This window comes from Talpa occidentalis, unplaced genomic scaffold (assembly GCF_014898055.3).
Source record: "Talpa occidentalis isolate TD23 unplaced genomic scaffold, MPIMG_talOcc4v2.1 talOcc4.12, whole genome shotgun sequence".
Lineage (NCBI taxonomy): Eukaryota > Metazoa > Chordata > Mammalia > Eulipotyphla > Talpidae > Talpa > Talpa occidentalis.
In genome coordinates, this window is record NW_023601212.1 from 38653610 (window position 1) to 38674986 (window position 21377).

Here is a 21377-nt window from a genome sequence, read left to right on the forward strand (position 1 = left end):
TGATCATGTATTCAATCTCACAGCAATTCCTCAAGAGAAAAGAGACTACCAGGGAGGCTGGGTGACTGAGTATGAGGGTTCAGGGTTATCTGTGCCTGGCTATCCTCCTCCCCTGTACACACCCTAGGAAAGGAACCCTGCTCCATACAGTCCCACCATACCTGAGGCACTCTCTCGAGCTTTGGCCAACATACAGCGCTTGATCTCTAAGCCGATGGCTTTGGCCAAGGGCGGTGGCACAGCATTACCCACCTGCAGGGGGGAAGAAGGGTGAAGCCCAGTTTAGCATGGCTGGGATCAACAGCAACCTTTGCTCAGAACAGTTAAGAGGTTGCTGGGCCCCTGGTCCCACACGTGGTCCCCAAAGCCCTTCCATCACAATAGCCCTCAGACCTACCAATTGGCCCATCCTCCAATCCCAAACACCACTGTGACAAGAAATAAAGAAGGGGGCCTTACAGGGCTTTAGGAAAACTCAAATATCAAGACAGGGAGGTCATCATGCTTCACTGCCAGCTAAAAGTGGTTGCTTCCACAGACCAGAACTAAGGGACAGCAAAATGGAGGTTTGCACTATAACTTCCAGTGAGATGTATGTATGTGCAATACTTCCATGGAAGTCTATCTAATTAAGAAACAGTCAACCTAAAACCTGAGCATCAGCTAGGAATTGGTTGATTTCAACCCTTAACAATAATGATTCAAAATGCTCTGCTCCTTCACTGGGGTTCAGTGAGCGGACTCTCCTTTGCATAAATTTTGGCAATAGCCTGACCTAAATGAACTCTGGACCCCAAAGAGTCCCTCCTTCCTGGCCACCCTCTCTGGAGAGCACTGAGACTAATCAGTCAACAAACTCAGGCTGCTCAGTGTCCCCACAGAAGTGACCATGTATGTCAGGCTCTCCACTGAAGCATGCCCACCCTGAATAGAGGCAGAGGGGCCTCCCTTAGCGATGCTCTGTGAAATGCCAGTTAACTCCCTCTTCAAGGCAGGAAAGCAGCAGGCTGGCTCCACTCACTGACCTGCCGGTGCTTATCCAGGATGTTGCCAAACAGTCTGTAGGTGTCTGGGAAGCCCTGGGAGCGCGCACACTCCCGCACACTCACCACACGGTGCTGCTCAGGGTGGAGCACACGGCCCTGGTGGGGAGGGAAGGGAAAGAAGATAGGGCCCACCTGGCAAAGTTCAGCCTTAGGCCTTGGCAGATGAGCTTATCTTAACTCAAACAGGGGGTGCAAAGTGAGAAGCACTGGCTGACATCTTTCCTCCCACCAACTCTGGTCTCTCACAGGCCTGAGCCAAGCCCTCAGACATACCTGCTTGCCCATGGGCTCAGGATTGGTGACAGTTGTGCTAAAGAAGCCATCCCATTCCAGCCGTCCATAGAGGCCAGCCCAGTGGTTGTGCCTGTTCCCAGTGTGAGGCAGGCACCAGGGGATGAGGGTGTTGAACTGTCTGGCAGTGGAGTCACAGGCTTTGCCCGCTGCAAGAAAGGGCTGCAATGAGGCTGAGGTTACAGAATAGGAGGGAGGCCTGTGAAGGTATCTATCTTGTGTAGAGCCCATCCAGGGATAGAATAGGCAGCAGTATGGCAATTGCCATACTGTAATTGCCCTGGGCAATTTTTGCCACTTAATCCTCTCAGCAGCTATTTATTGCAGACACCCAGACATGGAGCATCTGGTCCATGTCCCACCTAAGGCCTCTGGGTTAGTGGCAGCCCCCAGTATCTTCTTCTAGGGAAACCCCAGGGAATAGTCCCTCCCCGAAACCAAGGGAAATCACACTCCAGAAGCGAGGGCACAGGCAGAAATCCCACCTTCCACACAGGAGCAGACCCCCCGGAGGGCCCCAGTGCTGCTGCATCCGTTCTTCCTGTCATGGTAGGTGTACCGCAGCTTCCTGGCCATGGTACCATCAGAGAGCCGCACCTCTATGTTTGGCAGGTCACGCCAGTCTGAGCCCGGGGCCAGAGGGATGTGCCGCATTCGGGCGGCCACCAACGCACTCATGTCCTGGAAGAGAGCAGCAGGTTCCAGCTGTCACCTAGTCCAGGGAGCATCTGAGTGTACTCCAGGGACTGGGTACCACCACACTAGGCCCTGGGAACACCACAATGACCAGGAACTCTTAAGAGGTTTGTATACCATTAAAGGATAGAAAAACCCCAAAAGACAACTGAGTATCACACACAACACAAAAATAGAGCTGGGATGCAGAATGTGGGGGTGGGGGGTTCAAGGAGCAGCCTAATTCAAGGAGCAGCTTAATTCAGCTCAGCTCATCTGAGCTGAGCCCCCTGGAGGGAGGGAGAATATACAGAACAGGGGGCAAGAGAGGTCAGAAGGGGTGCAGTGGCCAGATAGCATTCTGGGGCTATTCTGGGCAAAGCAGGACTGACTGATATGCTGCATTGCTTCTGGGGAAAGGGATGGGAGGAGGGCAAGAAAAAAAGCAAAAGGCAATGAAGAGGCAAGGCCAGGAGCAAGTGGAAATGGTGGTTTACATTAGAGGCCAAGAGCAGAGAATGATCTGAAAGATGGCTAGAATCTAATTCTACTCCACAACCCAATCCTGGCTGGGCACTGACCCCAAGTTCATTTTTTTTTTAAATTTTTCATGCCCAGCCTCTTTGGTGCCCTAGGGGTTAAATCTCAGTGCTATCACTGCCACGGCCTGGGTTCAATCCCCAGCCAGGGAGCTAACCCATATATGGCGCAGCAGACCTCTCCTGTTTCACCCACTATTCACCTTAGCTATGTATTTCATTAGATCCACCTGTTCTGTTCCCCACTCTGTCTCTGGTGGATCCTTTCACCCTCCACACCTCTGGCCCATACTCCAGTTCTTCTATGCATAAATAAATAAATCTTAAAATTTTTTTTTCCATGTTCATTCTGGCCAAGTGATAGGCTCAGTTGGGCCAGCTGCTGGAGAAGGTCCTGCCAGTGATGTTACCTTACAGATGTGGTCCCTGAGGATGGGCTGGTACTGTGATCCTCGGAGCTGCCTCTGGAACCACGATTGGGGCTCCCCATTGTACAAGATCTCTAGTGAGGAAGCTCCATTCCGGATCTCAGGGAGGTCAGACATCGTGTCCCGAACTGTGATGGTTCGGAAAGGACCTGAACTCAGCCTGCAACAGAACACAACATTTAACACCTCTAGGGACATACCTGGCTGCTGGTCCCTCTGACATTGCTCTCCTCAGAGACACGGTTTTTTACCTGGTTCAGAGGTCAGAGGACTACCCTTTGACAGCATGCTTTTTAGACTCTGTCAGTACAGTGTGGGCTTTGCTTGTGATGCAGTCTGGTTTCTGGCCCCCATCCTGCACAGCATTTACTCTGGGTCAGAACTAGAGACTGGAGGTAGCAGAGTGCTCACCTGGCAGGTCAGCCCTGCACTGTCTACTCCTCTCATATTTTCTCCTCAGCTCAGACTCTTGAAAAAGACTCACCAATAGCAAACCTCCCCAGAGCCGCTCATAGGCACTGTGTCCCACAGTGGGTGAATAGGGCCTCCTACCTGGTTATGTTGCTGACAAACTTCTTGTCATCCACCACAACGCTGAGCTGGCAGGCCCGGGGTGCGAACACATGCAGTGGCTCTGGGAACAGGGGGAGCTTCTCTCCAGGGGCGGCGGCCAGTATGATGGCACGCCTCCGTGTCTGGGCCACGCCATACTGACCAGCCTGCACATAGCAAGGCAAGACACATAGTCAGAGGACACCTCCAACCTGCCACATCCACATCAAGGGATAAGTGGCTGGCTGGTGCAAAGCTTACCTGGAGACCCCAATTAACCCAGTAGGTTTACTGTTAATCAGAGGAGATAGGACCAAATGAAAGAACTCTGGGGAAGCTGGGAATGAACCCCAGTGGTCATGCCATCAGCTCTTTAGAGCCTACAGAGGGACCCCAAAGACTCAGGGAGAAGGCGACCAGAAGAGATACCAGGAGTCCAGCCACCTACCTTACCGTGTATGGTTACAAGGAACAAAACACTCCTGCCAATGAGTCCTGACCAGCAAGCTAGAAACACCACAGAAACTGAACTGGAAAAGCCAGGGGCCCCAAAACTGGCTCACTTATTTCCAATCAGCTTTCCCTTCCCACTTTGATGTTTTATTTTTAGTCAAGCCATCGAGGACTAGGTATACAAAGGGTAGCTGTTCTGTGAGATCTAGTCCTCACACATCCCTGTCCCTGGCCCTGCTAGCCACCTGGAATGTGACCTTCCACCCTCTAGAAGTTTGTGAGCACAAACAGGCAAAATAACTTGTTTTTTACTCTGTGCAACAGTGTGGGCTATGCACCACTGAGCCAATCTGACTTTTGCTGTCTCTCCATGGACATCTGATTGCTACCCAAAGTTCCCTAGACACACCTATTGAGGGAAACAAGCAGGACACATGCAGCAAAGACCTTACACTTGGACCACCTCAAGTGTACGTGAAAGGAGGCTTCTCAGATCTGAATGTTGCGAGCTTCAGTGTTGGGGGCAGGACAACAGTGTCTACCCTGCACCAGCACCATAGTCACCACACCAAAAGTCTGTCTCCTTGAACCCATTTTCAGCTAGTGAACTTTTGTTGAAGCCCAGGGACCGCTAACTAACCTCCCTTTTCCCAGCCACATCCACCTACCCACCCACCTGTGCCCTTCCCTGGGAAGGCGCACCTGCAATACGCCAAAGGTGCACTGATAGCCCATGCGCACGAGGCAGCGGAGGGTGAGTTTCAGGACCATGGAACGCTTGAAGGAGACAAAGTTCCTGACATTCTCCAGGAGGAAGTAGCGAGGCCGGTAGTAGTCACAATAGCTGTAAGAGGCGGGAGAGATGGCAAAAGTCACCCTCCAGAAAAGAGGAAGACCTACCCTATCAGAAGCCACTTCCCAAATGCTCAACATTTGGGTGTAGTGAAGCTGCACCTCCCAACTTCATTTCTCCCTAATGGAAAGTGCACCAAATTTCCTGAAGGCAAAGGCCAGATGCTCACCTTGGTGCACACCTTCAGCAGGTGGGAAAGCTAAGCTGGTTACTGTTCACACCTGGCACACACACAGCGCAGTCCTGGGGCTGGCTGACTAGACACCTGGGGCAGCACTGAACATAGAGGCGCTTCCAATCTGGTTACCTGAGAAAGGAGACCACCAGGGAGTTTTTGAACTTGGAGTAGGTACGTGAGTTGAAGCGGTTCATGCCACTGAAGCCTTGGCAAGGTGGCCCGCCACAGAGCATCTCCACATCTCCCTTCTGAGGCAGCTTCTGGCCGTGGGAGTTGGTGGTCTCCCCAGCCATGACCAGCTTCAGCAGGACGTTGCAGTCCTCTGTGAATACCGTGGACCCGGGGTTGTTCAGTCGGAACGCCTGGGCTGCGGGGTCCCACATTTCAATGGCCCACAGTGTTTCAGAGATGCCTGGGGGATGATACAAGGACAAAGGTGCCCCTTGAATGAGTCTTGAGTCAGAACTGTGACCAGAGTCAGAAAGGCCTTCCAGGCAGAATCTGCCCAATCCAGTTTTACCAGCCGTGCAGAGAACCTGGTGTTTCTTTACCTGCTTGGTGGAATCCTTCAGACAAACCCCCACAGCCAGAGAACACATCCAGGGTCCGCAGTTTAGACAGTTTTATTTCTGCTTCTGGTTCACTTGGCTCAGATGTCTGAGACTTTGCTGCTTTGCCTTTTCCTGGGGAGACAGGCATAATGCAAATCAAATTAAACTCTTGACTTGCTTTCCTCAAACACTATTAATTCAAAGATGACTTCACTGCAAGTAGTTAACAGTACAGCGGGGTAACTGAGAGGTTGTTCTTTGCTCTAAGAACTCCTGAGTTACAGAAGAGGGACTTAGGAAGGACACCTCAGAAGAACATACCTTTTCCCTTCCCTTTGCCTTTATTTCCAGGGCTACGGGCATGGTTTGGAGGATCTTCAAAGTTTTTGCTCTTGGCATTATAGGCCTGAGAAGGAAAGAACCACGATAGTCTGGCAGAGAAACACATTGGCTTCCTCTCTACAAAGACTATTTAAGAAGCTAATTTGATATACACACACTTAATTTCTCCCTAAGAAATTAGCCACCAACAGGAGTTACTTTGATTGTAATACACTAGAAACAAAAAAAAAAATTTAGGGGGTCAACACTGAAATCGCTATTATTTTTTTAACTCTGGAAATTAAAAAAAAAAAAAAAGTGTTACTTTCTGATGAACTTATCTGTTCTGGAAGCTAGAGAAACACAGGCGTGTATTATTTTCAGAGAACCCAACACAGAAAAGCCATGCCTACACAATTTTAAAGTGATTTGCTTAATCAACAGACTTTCTGGATAACTAGGTCCCCCTGTGACTCTAGCCTGGACACAGATGCCTCCACTGAAAGGAACTGAGGGGCAGAGCTGTGCCTCCCAGGGGAAGCGACCCTTTTCTCCAACTCACACTGAGGCACGAAGGCTGGGATAATTGGCTCCCTAACAGTCTTCAAATAAAATTTAGTTGCATCAGGACACTCAAAATACCACACTTTCTATGTTAAGTTCCAGAACTAGAATATCAGATTTGTACTCTGGATAATTAAACTCCTCTCTGGAGGGTAGGGAAGAGGCATATGAGTTTGATCAGAAGTCCCTCCCTCCAGTCAGCTCAAGCACCACCTCGAGGAAGTAGAAGCGGTCTGGGCCACCCGCGGAGAAATCCTGCAGACACTCGGGCAGGTCCTCCCCATATTCCACAGTGCAGCGGCCCTGCACAGCCTTGAAGTCTACCACAGCCTCCTCATCGCTCCAATAAAGCAGATTAATATCCGCATGGTAACTTGCCGGGGTGGACTTGTGCGTGTTCTCTGGCCTATGAGCATAAGATACTTCGTTAGAAACTCTTTTTTGCTGGGAAATGACCATGAATTAAATGGTACAACATTACTAGGGGTGCTCAGAGAATCAAAGGGTAAAGTCCCTCCACCCCCATTAAGGCAGCTGGATTATTAGTCCCCTTAATTGACACTGAGTACTACACAACTAAGTGAGATTCCTTGCCATGAACTCAGTGAATGGCTTGCTTGATCTTCACAACCGCTCCACAGCCAAAACATGTGCACCCTGCATCAGGACTACAGCTGCCTACCTCCTATTAAGCAGATCTAGAGCCAGAGCCCTCATTTCTTTCCCATTATCAAAACTGGTTACAGGGGCCTCCCTGGTGGCACAAAGGGTTAAGCACCAGCACTATGAAGCTATTCGCAGCCACTGTAGCACGAGTTCGACCCACATGGCACAGCAGACCTCTCCTGACTCACCCACTGCTTCCCTCAGCAGTGTATTTCAGTCAATCTGCCTGTTCTGTTCCCCACTCTGTCTCTGGTGAATCCTCTCACCCTCCACACCTCTGGCCTGTACCCCAGTTCTTGTATACATAAATAAATCTTAAAAAAAAAAAAAAACCACAACAAAACTGGTTACAAAGACTTCAGAAGACCTTTGCTGTGCACTAGCTAAGAAATTAAGCAACTTTACACCATCTGAAAGAAGTCATTTCACATTAGTTCCTAACCACTAATAGTTATCAGGGTGTCAGGGTAAGGCTGAGTAAAAACCTTGGTAAGTACTTATAGAGAGTGAAACCTCAGACAGGAAGGGAGTCCTGGAAAGAACAGGAAGAACAGAAGTGGGGAGAGGTAGGAGAGGGAACAGAAAGCAGTCATAAATAAAACTCAGGAGGCTCCTGGATCTTCAAGCAGAAAGGATATTTCACCCCTGCTTTAATCATATTCTGGACTTCTGCTCAAGGACTTCTCTTAGAGAGAATGTTCTGCAGCTTTAAAACAAAGGTCTAAGAGCAAGGACTATGAAATATAGTCATTCTCAGTACCCACCAGATCATTAAGAAACACTTGAAAAAATGGCTGTCTCTTAAATCACCACCTATAGACGATGTTACAACCCTGTTTCAGAGAGCGCCTTCTAGAAGAATCTAGAACAGCACAATCTTCACTGACCTGTAAAACTTATTAAGTCGGATCTTGATGTCTGCCTCATTTGGTCGACCATTGCTCTTCTTGATACAAAAGATCTCTTTTATGCGGCCAATTCGGTATGGCTCTGGGGCATCCAGGTTGCTGCCTTTGATGTAATCAGAGTATTTTCGGTAATGCTCCGGATACAGTTCTTCATCCACAGGCTCCTTCCGTGGGCGCTTCACAGGGCTAGACAGCTTGATGCTACAGAGAAGCAACTGTTATGTATAACTGGACATTAAACCTTAAACTATAACACAGCTGACCAGTGACAATAACCATTTGAATTCAAACACCTTATAGGCTGCCACAGCTAGAAAAGGATTTAGAGAAAATGCTTACTTCGGCAGCACACACACTAATATTGGGACAGTACAGAAAAAAAGATTTAGAGAAAGACTAAGAAGTCTCATCCAGTTTCAAACTAGCATTTTTCCAGCTGATGATTCTACTACTAGTAGCTACTAGTAGTAGCTAATGCGACTCAAATATTTTCAGCTTCCTTCCTACCAGCCTCAGAAAGATTGCACTTCCTGGCATGGAACGCGTTCTGTTCCATGAGCATGAGGAGAAGTGATACATGAGCACTTCTGCCCAAAGAGTCTCCAGTGCATCCTTCCCAGGCTCAAAGACTCACAACTTTTGAGAAGGTTGCGGGTCCACTGGCCCAAGTTCCCAAATGACAGGTAAGTCTGCTATTCAACCATGACGGCCACATAGTCCAGGCAAGAAATTAATTAAGCCTCTCAGTTTGAGGCTTGTTACAGTGACAGAACTTGTGCTCTCTTGACCAAGGGACTCATCTAGAGGTGACACAGGCATGGGGACAAGCCCCATAATCAGGGCTTGTCGAAATGGGTCCAATTACTATGGGAAAGTTAGTCCACCTGACTTGGCTGCCAAGACAGTAAGGCTACATCCCCTGACCCCTGACATTTAGGAAGCAGCTCTGTACTTTCCCACCAGGCCCCTCACATCTGAGGGCTCCAAAGAGGCCTGACACCTGTGCTGATGCATCTACTGTGTCAGGAGCACCAGGTAAACAGCACTGCAGGGAGTCTTCTTCCTTTGTGTGAATGACAGCCGGTGCTAGAGGAATCGAGGCACAAGGTCTAAGGCTGGAAGGAAGCTGCCCCTTGTGTTTTGTAATTCATAGTAACGGAGCTGAGACAGGGGACTGGGTTCCAACTGGGACTCTAGGAAAAATGGAACTACAAGTCAGGAAACAACTAAGTTTGGGAAACAATGGTTGTAACTACAACCATACACTATTTCTTAGAACAAACAAATGACAGGTCAAATGTGGAAAATACCTGTGACACATTCATTCTATTTCCCACCTAAGCCAGGCACTGTGCTGAGCACATTTAATTCATTTAGTCATCAGAGATGCAGCAAGAAAGAGGTCTCAGACCCAAAGCCTCATGGTCAGGGAGAATGAGCTGGGATAGGGCCCACTGTTGACCACGGTGCTTGTCATATGGCTATGGGTTCTCTGGTTTCTTTCATGTACTCACAGCTTCACTCTGCAGCAGAACTACAATCACCCTGCATCAGAGAGCTGGATATTATTCAGATGCTAATGTGACAGTTCCAGCAGCAGCTTAGGTACTAGGGGTCTCAGATGGGGGACATAATCAGCCCTGGAACTCCTAGACTTAAGGGGCACTCACTTGAACGTGAAGGCCTCCGGGGGGAGATACACGCCATCACCCACTCGATACTGGATGCCATTCTTGGTGGCTGAACTGTAGAGAATCCGGCCATCCAAGTCCTCGAGCTGCTCCATGACCCTGGGGATTTCTTTTTGCCTCATTTCAGCCAGACGGGCACAACTCGCACAGAACCTGGAATGAAGGACAGATGCAGAAGATCCTGAGTTGACTGGTCGTGACCACAGCAGCAGTTGCTGCCACCATTCGCTCAATCCCAGTGACCAAGGAAAAATATGTACACTGTGTGAAGAAACCAGTTTTCCTATACTTTATAGTCACATTGGTAAAGCACTTATTTGGGACCAAAGTCCAGAAATACACACAACACAAGAAAGCGACAAGTCAATCCTACTTCTAAGAATTTGATATAAAACCCCCAAGACATTAACAAAATCTAGAATATGGTTAGGAAGATATCTCCAGCAAGAATGCCAAGAGTAGTTCTACTGGTATCAACATCATGAAGCTTGTTCTATTATTGTTAGGGGGAAAAGAATGTCCTAAGCTAATTCCATACAGGCTTTGTGGACTCCACCCCCATTCCAGACCAAAGCCATGAGAACACTGGGAAAGACAAATCCCATCACCAGCAAAGGGAAGGTTGCTGGGACCTGAGGGTGGAGCTAAGCAGCCAGGTTTGGTATAAAACCATACATGTGGGCCTTGGGGGGCTCCTTTTTGGCTCTCCGCCTGCTCTCAGCTCTCCGCCAGCTCTCAGAGTGCCACTGGGTTTCCAGGTGGGTGGATCGGGTAGGACGCATTTACGACTTTATTTCCCTATTTTCTCCCTGAGTTGTACATTTCCTCATTTCCCCTTCCCTTGTAAATAAACCTTTTATTAACCTTTTGTGTGTGCCTGCAGTGGAGTATTAATAAGTCCCTTTTAAGCACACGGGTGGGGACCCACAGCCAGGCAACCTGTTTTATATTGGGGCTGCCCTGTAACATTATCTCTGCAAGACTGAAAAGCTCTCTGGTAAACTCAACATTATTCCTGGATTTATAAGCCCTTGAAATAGAGTTGGAGACAGCCTTTAAATTGAAGATCAAGTAAAACACTGGCACCTGGCCAATGGGAGAAATACCAGGGGAATCTAGGTATTTGAAATACCAGGGCAAGATGTTACCCTCCAGCCTGGAGAATTCCTATGTCTATTGCTCTGGCTGTACCAGCACCATAGTTAAGTCAGAACAAATGAGGTACAGAGATTACAAAGGAGGAGGGCAGGGCACTAAACATTAAAAAAAAAAATCCTCACCTAAATGTAGTCATTTACCGCTAAGAGTAAAATGGAATTAAAGATTTCACTTGTGAGAAAAAATACTTAATGAAAGACAACACCAAGACCTGCAGAACAAATACTATGAAACATGCGAAAGTGTTTAAAATGGAAAAAGACATCCTGATCCTAGATAAGAGTTTCTCAAAGGAAATTCAAGTGCACAGCAGTCCAGACACCTAAAGCAATTCAATACAAAGTGACTAGCCCTTGGTTAATGAACAAAGCAAAGAAGGCATGGAAGAAACAAACCCAACAGATGAAAGCAGATGAAAAGCTAGAAAAATTCAGGATCACATGGAAGCAAGGCATTCTGGAGCATGCACAAGGCAGACCTGAGAAAGACAACAGCAAGGCCTCATCCGAGCACTCACTTATATTTGTTGTCGTCCGTTGCCTGAGTTTTGGGAGGGGACTCAAATCTGGCATAGTCCTGATCATACCACATCTGGTAGAAATAGGTCTTCCCATCATCCTCCTTCTTCATGATCTCAGGATCCATGCCACCCTTTGGGGACAAGGGTGCTGTGTTAGTGACAACCCCATGCAGTGAGGGAGGGACATAGGATGGGCACCAGCCACTCACCTCCAAGGCCCAGTTTTCTGATGGAGCTTTATAGACGACCGTCACTTTGCTGTGAATGTATGAAAGCTGCATGTCCTCACATTCATCTACCAGGAACAGCTCCAGGGGATCTGACGTGGCTCCAAGGACAGTGTCTGTCCCAGCACAAAACCAGTGGGCATGAAACATCTGTCCATTACTGCTGTCCTCCCACAATGCTGTGACTCTAGAGGTGGAAGAAGGGGCGGAAGGAAAGTTCTAACTTGACCTGCAGATCTCAGCGCAGTTAGGGGAACTCCTATCTTTTTGTGATTTTAGTCTAAGGGAAAGTTGCTGCTACTTTTCTTACAAAATAGGCATCTCCTTTTTCTGGTGCGAGAGAGCAGATGCTGAAATCAAGCAGAGGGAAGGATACAAACCTTGCTAAGTATAGTGGTTTTGAAGAATCATCTGGGATAACAGATACACAGTCCCCTACTTCCAGGGTCTCTGAGTCGATACACACTTTCTTATAATAACTTTTCTTTCCATCAGTCTGAAAACAAGAGAGCTTAATTTCAGGTGAGTTTGGATTTAAAGGTCCATTATTTCAATTAGTCATGTGCTCTATCAGCCTAATCCTGACAAGGAACCTCTACCTCCCCTGGCCAGAAGCCTACAACAAAGATCACTTAAATCCCCATTATCAGGTCTGCCCTGGTATATATCAGCAGCATGTTGGATTCCAGCATTCACACTTTTAATAACACCAGTCCCAACTTCCCACCATGCCCCTGAGGCTACATCCCACCACTAACTCCTCTCAGCCACATAGGCCTCCTTCAAGTTTCCATCCAAGTGTCTCTACCATGGTTCTTCCTGAAATCTCTGTGCTGCTGGCTGCTTCAGGTCCTGCCTCAGGTAGACTCCTCATGGAAACCTTCCTGGCCCTCCACTAGCAAAAGAGTATGTATCTGTCTGCCTGCACTGGAGCATTAGTGCCACAGGGCAGGGGCTTAGCCACGTCCAGACCTATAGCTGCACACAGCAAGGGGTAGGTTTCACACTTAATGAACGAGCCAACCATATCTCTGGCTTACGACCATCAAGGAAGCAGTACTTCCAGGACAGCTGCTCCCCAACTGCGGTAAAGGAACTGACCTTTAAAAAACATGCATTCCCAGGCCAGGGGGGCTGTGACAGCTCTCTTCAAGGCCAGCTTCAAGCAAAAAATGCTTTCCTGGTGCTAGGCCATGAGGCTCAACCTCTCAGCTGATCACATTACTCTCATGGGCAAATGAACAGGTTTCAAACTCCTGGGCTCAGACTGAAGATGTCTAGCAGGAAACAACACACAAGACTGAGAGTCTCTCCAGGATTACCTTGACTGCTTCTCCAATCCAAGAGATCCGATTCTTGTTCTGTTTCTTTTTCTTTCCTTGATGCATTTTTTTGGGTGATGGCATCTCTGGGATATTGTCATCGACTTCTTCATCATCATCTGCCTCCTTCATGGCCATATTGGGACACCTACAAAAATAAGCAGAGGCCCCTTAGAAGCAAAGTCAGCAGGTCGATACTGGAGACAGCAACAGACAAAGGAATCCTCATCAGTCTGCAGATTTAAACCCAGCCGTCCCACCTAAAGAGCATGGGCAGACATCTGGCTCTTCCTCCCCTACAAGAACATCAGCCAAACCTACCTCCTCTCTAGGCAAGCCTGTTTGCTCCGTCCACTACCACCAAATTTAACCATATCCTTACAGGCTTTACATTTTCCACACTCAGGTTGTTGACAAACCTAAGAAATATTTAAAAAGTAAATCATATGGCCATTAGTAACAATGGTAACCACTTTTGTCATAAACTCTAACTTTTAAAATGTGTATATTTAACATCTTTAGAAGTATGGGGAGTAAGAATTAAGAACAGGATACCACTCACACCCTCCAAGTTAATAAAGGTTAGGGAAACTAGACATGAAGTATAGGGACACATGAGGACAAGTGAGAAATCAACCTGCTTGAAGGAAAAATTGATACCAACACTTTGTGGAGAGCAGAGTTAGGTCCATAAACCATGCCCCAGCAATTCTACTTCTAATCAGAGACAGTCATAAGAAGCTGAGTTCAAGGATGTCACTATAGCAGTAGTTACCAAAAGTTGCCTATCATTAAGGAATAAATTGGGATATACCAACAAGGAAATACCATGCAATATTCAAAATGAGTTAACTAGATTTGCCTCTATTAACATAAAACAGTTAAGAAAGATAGCTATGTTTAAAAAGGATTTTGGGGGCCTCCCTGATAGCGCAAGGGGTTAAGATGCAACCTATAAAGCTATCCACAGCTACTGCAGCACGAGTTCGAACCCCAGCCAGGGAGCTACCCACATGGCGCAGCAGACCTCTCCTGACTAGCCCCCTGCTCCCCTCAGTAGTGTATTTCAGTCAATCTGCCTGTTCTGTTCCCTACTCTGTCTCTGGTGAATCCACTTACCCCTCCCACACACCTCTGGCCTGTACCCCAGTTCTTAAATGCATAAATAAATAAATCTTTAAAAAAATAAAATAAAAAGGATTTTAAAAGTTTAGATACACATGCTGGATAAAAACCAAGTAAAGCTAATTTACAAAACAGTGAGGACATGTAAATTCCTGGTTAGGAGCTCTGAACCCAGCAGACAGTGTGAACACAGTGTTTTCTGAGGCATCTGCTGTATTTTACATAAGTCAAATCACATAGCTATCAAAATATGTTTGATTTCTGGGCCACAGGATTAAGGGGATTAATTCCTCCAGTGTGAACATATTAAAAAAACTCAAAGGAAGAGAGGTCTTTTAAGGTCTCAAATCTAAACTGGACAGAGTCTCCGCTTTCCTGGGTTAAGTTGCACCATGAAACAAGGCAGGTTCCTGGGAACATGTCCTCTGCTTGGAGGAAGCAGTGCCTCTGTGAAGTAATCACCTTCCCTGCACTCACCCCTGGCCTTCAGAAAGTGAGAAATAGGCTGAGCAAAGTCACCCAGGAGGCCGGGCTCTTCCCTTAACAGCAAAGAGTTCCCAAGCACACATCCAATAGCTGTCCCAGCAATCTGTCCCTAGAGGCATACAGGTCACCCCATTTTACTAATTTTCTCTCCAGCTTCTACCTTAGGGTCACATTTTAGCAGTGAGAATCTCAACCTGATGAGAGGATGGCTTTCCTCAGATTATGTGGGGAGTGAGGTTACCTCACAGACACCACAGCGCCGGCGTTTAAATGTATTCTCCTTTTCTTCTCTGTCATCCTTCTCAATTTGCTCTGCGAAGAAAGTGTCAAAGATCTGGTAGACCAGCTTGGTAGTGGTAGCTTTTGTGGGGCCTTTGTCCTTCTTGTCCTTATCCTTGGCAGAATGCTTGATGGTCCGACGTCTTTCCATTCGCCTGGAGAGATTGCCACAGTGTTAGAAGGATGAATGCACGGGCATGCTGCCTTCTGGGCTCTCACGTCTTCAGTTTTATTCCTGCTGCATCCTTACCTTTTCCCCAAGGTGACCCCAGCCAACTTGATCAGGTCTCTCATACAGGGAGTCAGGAAGATGGGCTGCTCATCACTGTCCCCAGCTTCATCATAACTCTCTACTTGTTCTACCACAAACTGGGCATGTCGAAGGAGAGAATCCTCTGTGAATCGATTCAGGTTGAGCACAGAAGGAGGAACGGTAGTCTTTAAAAAGAAACAACGTACGTTCCTTAGGCTTAAGCAAAATGATCGAACTGAAACCATTTTTGCAATTCTAGATATGATGCCCATCTATACCACAAGGAAATAGCTTTAAATCCAGATTATGAAGAATTCTAAATCTCTTACCTAATTATTTTTTTTTTGTTTTAATCAGAAAATAAATACCCACTTTATGAATGCAACAGCAACAGAAAAGGCATCCAATTTCTTGGGAGGGAAATAACATGAATCAGCAGGGTCTGGTAAGGGTTACAAGATTAAGTGCCCATGTTTACTCCCTTCGTTAGGACAATGACCATCAGAGCTGCTGCAAAAAACACGTTTCTCACAGCAGGGAACTTCGTGGTCAATTCCTCTAACAGAAGACTGCAAGTAATGCTATTTCCATCTTAGAAGTTCTTAGTGGAGAGAACACATCAATCTTGAAAACAACCTTGCTTCTTGAATTCAAGAAAAAACATGAACTAATCTATCCGTTTTTGTTTGATATAGTCTGCCAGAGTGCTGTGTGAAGAGTCCTTTTTCATTTCTACCACATCTGGGTGAAAGGAGAGGAAAGGTTGAAAAGGTACCCATGTAAAAACAGGCAACTGAGGAGATATTGTGCACTCTGTTCCCTTCTGCTGGCAGTAACAGGTGTCTTTTCTGGTAGCTGCAGCAGCTTGATGGGGAAAGAGGCAGCCCACCAATCTCTCCTTGAAGCTATATTTTTTGTGCTTCTAAGAGCTCCCCAAATCAATAATTTTGAAGCAACCATCTCTATCCTTCTCCTAGTTGGTACATTCCTTACAATAATAGGCATCAGAGACTCCAGGGCCTCCAGAGATCACACAGCACCCCTGGTAAAAACCATAGTTACATTCACCACTTATGCACACCAGGGTACAGGGCACATGAGAGTCACAGATCACACACTTGCCACATTATTTTTCATGCAGTCTTCTGATGGCAACACCACCCTGCCTGTGGCAAAAGATCAAGTCTGGATGATGATCAGCCATCGCTCCCTCTCACCTCAATCTTATTGATCAAATCTTCATAGGTGGAGTCAGGGTTGCTCTGCAGGAATTCAACCACGATCTTACTTATGTAGATCTTCTCCTGCATCACACTAAACATTGGTGCATACTCTGGATTGGGATCCATCAGAATGTAGTCGGCAAATGCTGATGAGAACAGAAAACATTTTAAAAAGCAGTTTGAATCTGATGGCAGATATGCAGGTCACAAGGTCAGAGAGGAGTCTATAAAGCTAAGAGAACAGTCAAAAAAAGTCATTCTATACCCAAATTTCAAAAGACACAAAGTATAATCATCCAAGTTAGTGCAGTCAGAAGTGGCCAGTATAAGTCAGCTAGAGAATGGAGACTGGCCAAATGGTTTTCATGTAGCTCATCTCTGGTTTTCGGTCCAGGTTTGAGTTATAAGAATACGACCTGTTCTTACAACCGGCGGGTCAGTTCCAGGGCCAGCTGTGACTAACAGGAGAAGCCGTACCATGTGAGCTTGCTGAAGACTCCTCACCTGAGCCCAATAAGCCCAAGGGGAGACAGGAGCACAGAGGCCCCTTTCAGATGCCATTAACAGTCCACAGTTGGCTATATACTTACAGGTACTAAAACCCATGAGAGCCTTTTCACCTCCATCAAAGCCAGCGATCCACCATTCATTTATGGGACCAAGATTTTTGCCATTAACACCACCTAAGAGAGGGAAAAGAGAAAGTTCCTGAAAGGGAGTGTGAACTAAAGAGCTACAACAACTCACATCAAAAAGTCAGAAGGGCCAAGCAGCACTCCTCCGCCCACCTGAGCTGCTAAATCAGCCAAGCTAGGCAGTCGTCAGAACCATTAATCAAGTCTGCTTACAGATCTTCACAGTGCAGTCTCAAGTTCTAACTTTTAGAGGCAACAGTTTCAGTTGAAATTGTTTTGTCGGGCAAGTTTGTTTTATTAAAGATTTATTTATTTATGCATACAAGAACTGGGGTGTAGGCCAGAGGTGTGAGGGGTGAGAGGATTCACCAGAGACAGAGTGGGGAACAGAACAGGCAGACTGACCGAAGTACACTACTGAGGGGAGCAGTGGGCAAGTCAGGAGAGGTCTGCTGCACCATGTGGCTGGCCGGGGGATTGAACTCATGCTACAGAGGCTGCAGATAGCTTCAAGGGTTGCATCTTAACCCCTTGCGCCACCAGGAGGCCCAAGTTTTGTTTGTTTTTAAAACACCTGTCCCAAACACACGCTGGACCATTCCACTTACCTTCAGAGGATGGGTTGTCATCATATATTGGTTTTGCTGAACCAGAAAAGAAGAGTTCGACATTTTTCTCAATGAGGCCAGTGTCAATTGGGCAGAGGTGACCACGCTTACAGTACACACTAGACAGGCAACAGAGAATGTTTACTATGAACTAGTGAAGGGAAGTCGCAGTACAGAGTTAAGTTCAGACAGGAGGTGAAGGGACTATATTTCATTCCTAGACTTGGTTATCTTTCTGTTTGACAGAACACTAGATCAATACTAGCTCAATATTCTCACCCAAACAGTTTCTTCTCCATTCTCCCACTTGTTCATCAGAGTACAAGTGTCCACAAAGGCAACACCAGAAGATCAGTAATAAGCACAGTGGGAAGACAGGAACTCTCACAAGGGAGTAACTCACTACATCTTCATGACACCATCAGAACACTGGTCTCTCCAAAAGAATCTGGAGTCATCACCACAGTCTGCAAAGCCATTCAGAATCCAGGCCTCTGATCCTCAATTACACCTCCACTACTTACTCCCTTTTTCCTCATTTACCAATCTCACCTAGTTCTCCATTCCACACACATCTCTGAGCCTTTATACTTGCTGTTCTGGAACATCTTTCCCTGGCTACCCTGTCAGCATCTTCTCTTATGCCACTGAGGCCTTGTTCAAACCACTTCTTGTCCATTCTACACATAACCTCTTTCCTCCATCTGTTTTCTCTGCTTACCATGCCTTTTACAACAACTGTAACTGTTACTACCAACAAGTATAACATCTGCCTCAACAAAGGCAGGGACAGGGGCACTACACCCTAATACCTGGTGTAGTACCTCACACATCGCTGGCCCTCATGTGAATGACCTTCATGATATATACAGACAGAAGACTTAACATGTATCATTTTAATAACCAAATAAGTCCCTGCAAAGATCTACTATACTTCCACCAGCTTTGCAGTTCTTATCTATGGATCACTAGCAGCTTGAGAAATGTTGCAGGATAGGTATTAAAGAGCTTCACTAAGAAGTGCCCTGTTAGATGAAGCAAAAGTGAATCAGTTACCTGAAGCATGTCAGTTTGTGTTGGGGAAGAGCCTCATAACTCTCAAAGCCAGATTCATTGGCATCAAAGATGGACAGTTTCTCATTTGTCAACAACTGCGGCTCCTCCACCTGAGAAATACCAAATCATTAAACAGAGGGCACAAAAGACAGGAAATAAAGGCTGTATATGGAGCTGAACTTACTGCATCAGGGAGAAACTGTTCATACTTTAGTTCTGGGTCATCCAGGTACTGTCCACACTGAAGGCACCTCACAGGATGAGTCTGGGAGGGGGACATGAAATACAAACAGGTGCTCAAAGTCAGCTCCAAGCAATCCCATTAACTTTGTACCACCAGGTTTATCCCCAGATGTACATTTACCTTAGAAGACATTACTGTTTTGGTTCGAGCCATTTTCTTCTCAGATCTGGAAACAAAGTACAAAATGGTTATTTTTTTTTAAATTATTTCAGAACATACCAGATTCTACCCATCAGAAAGTTATACCTAATCCACATGACACAGATAAACACCGACCCTTGCATTAGGGACGAGGTGCTGGGTCACAAGTGTCTCTTTACCACATGGAGAGGGTCTGCCTCATACAAGCAGACTTATCAGATACAAAGCTAAGGCTACTCTAGCAATTCACAAAAACCCGTTTACCTTCTTTCTAGATAATTTTAATATGACTCATTTAGTATAAAGACAAAAATAAGTTCTTACTGTTCTTTGGATGCAATTTTGCGTCTCTTCTCCTCCTACATAGAGAAAACAAGAGTGAAGGTGTAAAAGTATTCTACATCTGGATAATGCTTCAGAGTTAACAATTTTTTACACATGGTTATCACAAAACCTAGTCAGAGGTAGGGAGGAAGGCAAAGAACAAGTGAAATTGTGCCATCTCCAGAGTCTAAAGTTTGTAATTAAAATTCCTATAAGTAGGGCCTCCCCGGTGGCTCAGCGGTTGAGCGCTGGGTTGCGAAGCTGCCCGCGGCCTCTGCGGCGCTGGTTCGATCCCCGGCTGCTCCCCGGCCACTGGAGGAGGGTCCCACATGGCGCGCAGACCTCTCCTGCCGCCCGCTGCTCCCCTCAGCAGTGTACTTCGGTCCTTCTATCTGCTCTGCTCCCCGCTCTGGCTCTGGTGAATTCTCTCACCCTCCCGCGCTTCTGACTGTACCCAGTGCATGTGTAGACAAAACAAACAAACAAACAAACCAGCAAACAAATAAAGCATGCCTCTATCAAAAAAAAAAAAAAAAAAAAATTCCTATAAGTAAAGATATATTTTTTTGAGTGACAATTTAAAAAACCACCACCACCAGCTTAGTCCTCCTATACAAGCAGTACTTCAAGGTACGTAAACTTGATGAGGATGATATGGACTGAACTGTGTGACCTCCCTCCCACCCCCCTGCCAAACTCACATTTTGACTATATTTGGAGATACTGTTTTAATAAGGTGACCAAAGTTAAATGAGATGGGGCCCTAACAGGACAAAATTAGTGTCCTTATAAAAGGATGAGCTGACTCTTCCCCTCCATGATCGCACAGAGGAAAGGCCTCATGTGAGGACAGAGTGAGAAGGTGGCCATTAAGAAAAAAGGACTCAAAGAAACTAACCCTATGGCACTCAGACCTTGTCTTCCAGAACTATGAAGATTTCCTGTCTCCAGAACTATGAGAAAACATCTGTTGTGTAAACCAAGTTATGGCAGCCTCAGCAGACTAGCATAAGGAAAAGCATTCATAGAACTACTTTGGGTACAGGAAACAAAAGAATGTATTTTAAACAATTACTATTTTTTTTTAAACAATTACTATTAAAAAACACTAGGGGAAAAGTTGAGGAGGACTTCATAATAGATCAATCAGGCAGACAGCACCTGAGCCCAATGATCATTCTTATAAGATGCCAACTGTGCCTTCTGGTGTGAAGACACAGAAGGACATGACACCTCAGAAGGACTCTGGAAAACAAGACCTGCAACTGATCAAGTCTCCAGACCCAACTACCAGTCTGCAGAGACAGGGTTGGAGAGAGATGTGAAATCTGAGTGGGGTACAAATGGCAAAACTCAAACTCTAAAAATCCCAAAACTCTAGAAATAAGTTGGTTCCTTCCACAAATTACAAGTAAAAGGGGAGAAATGATAGCTGAGACATTTAGGACAAATGTCAACCAAATTCACTTTGTAGACATTGTAGACTGTGACTGTATACAAACAATGGCAACAAACAGAAATTTGAACAGCTAGATTTGACATTACGTTGGACTGGTAACGTGCTGGCATGGTAATGGGACATTTAAGAGTACCTTCCCTTTAGAACTAGTTCATCTATCAATTTCAGTAATATGCATGGAGTTTGTTCTCATCCAGGAACAAGGGACACTGAGGAGAATGGACGATGAGGCTTGACTGAAAAACCCTTATTGATATTTTAAGGGGATGAGAACATAATGGTTTGCTTATCTCTTATTCCCACTTTTGGGTAAGTCTGAATGGTTCCATAGTTTATTTTTTAAAAGATCACCTTGGGAGGGCCTCCCTGGTGGCGCAAGGGGTTAAGACGCAGCCTATGAGGCTATCCACAGCCATGCAGCACGAGTTCGATCCCCGACCAGGGAGCTACGCACATGGTGTAGCAGACCTCTCCTGACTTGCCCGCTGCTCCCCTCAGCAGTGTATTTCAGTTCATCTGCCTGGTCTGTTCCCCACTCTGTCTCTGGTGAATCTTCTCACCCTCCACACCTCTGGTCTGTACCCCAGTTCTTGTATGCATA

General features: G+C 46.3%; 1 protein-coding gene across 6 annotated transcripts in view; it reads right to left on the bottom strand.

The window, feature by feature from the left end:
• Positions 1–21377, bottom strand: part of DNMT1 (DNA methyltransferase 1) — a 53084-nt gene that overhangs the window by 2865 nt on the left and 28842 nt on the right. For all 6 annotated transcript variants that reach the window (XM_054693264.1, XM_037505746.2, XM_054693262.1 and 3 more), the window contains exons 13-39: positions 19318–19352; positions 18973–19018; positions 18793–18873; positions 18609–18718; positions 17553–17671; positions 16900–16992; positions 16304–16455; positions 15084–15271; positions 14796–14988; positions 13265–13362; positions 12944–13091; positions 12002–12117; positions 11604–11808; positions 11392–11525; positions 9696–9869; positions 8005–8226; positions 6665–6857; positions 5888–5972; positions 5567–5698; positions 5145–5427; positions 4687–4828; positions 3532–3698; positions 2962–3139; positions 1823–2018; positions 1320–1486; positions 1026–1142; positions 162–252 (exon numbers count right to left, since the gene is read on the bottom strand). In XM_054693264.1, the coding sequence (XP_054549239.1) occupies positions 162–252; positions 1026–1142; positions 1320–1486; positions 1823–2018; positions 2962–3139; positions 3532–3698; positions 4687–4828; positions 5145–5427; positions 5567–5698; positions 5888–5972; positions 6665–6857; positions 8005–8226; positions 9696–9869; positions 11392–11525; positions 11604–11808; positions 12002–12117; positions 12944–13091; positions 13265–13362; positions 14796–14988; positions 15084–15271; positions 16304–16455; positions 16900–16992; positions 17553–17671; positions 18609–18718; positions 18793–18873; positions 18973–19018; positions 19318–19352 (3865 nt within the window). The remainder of the gene's footprint in view (positions 1–161; positions 253–1025; positions 1143–1319; positions 1487–1822; positions 2019–2961; positions 3140–3531; positions 3699–4686; positions 4829–5144; positions 5428–5566; positions 5699–5887; positions 5973–6664; positions 6858–8004; positions 8227–9695; positions 9870–11391; positions 11526–11603; positions 11809–12001; positions 12118–12943; positions 13092–13264; positions 13363–14795; positions 14989–15083; positions 15272–16303; positions 16456–16899; positions 16993–17552; positions 17672–18608; positions 18719–18792; positions 18874–18972; positions 19019–19317; positions 19353–21377) is intronic.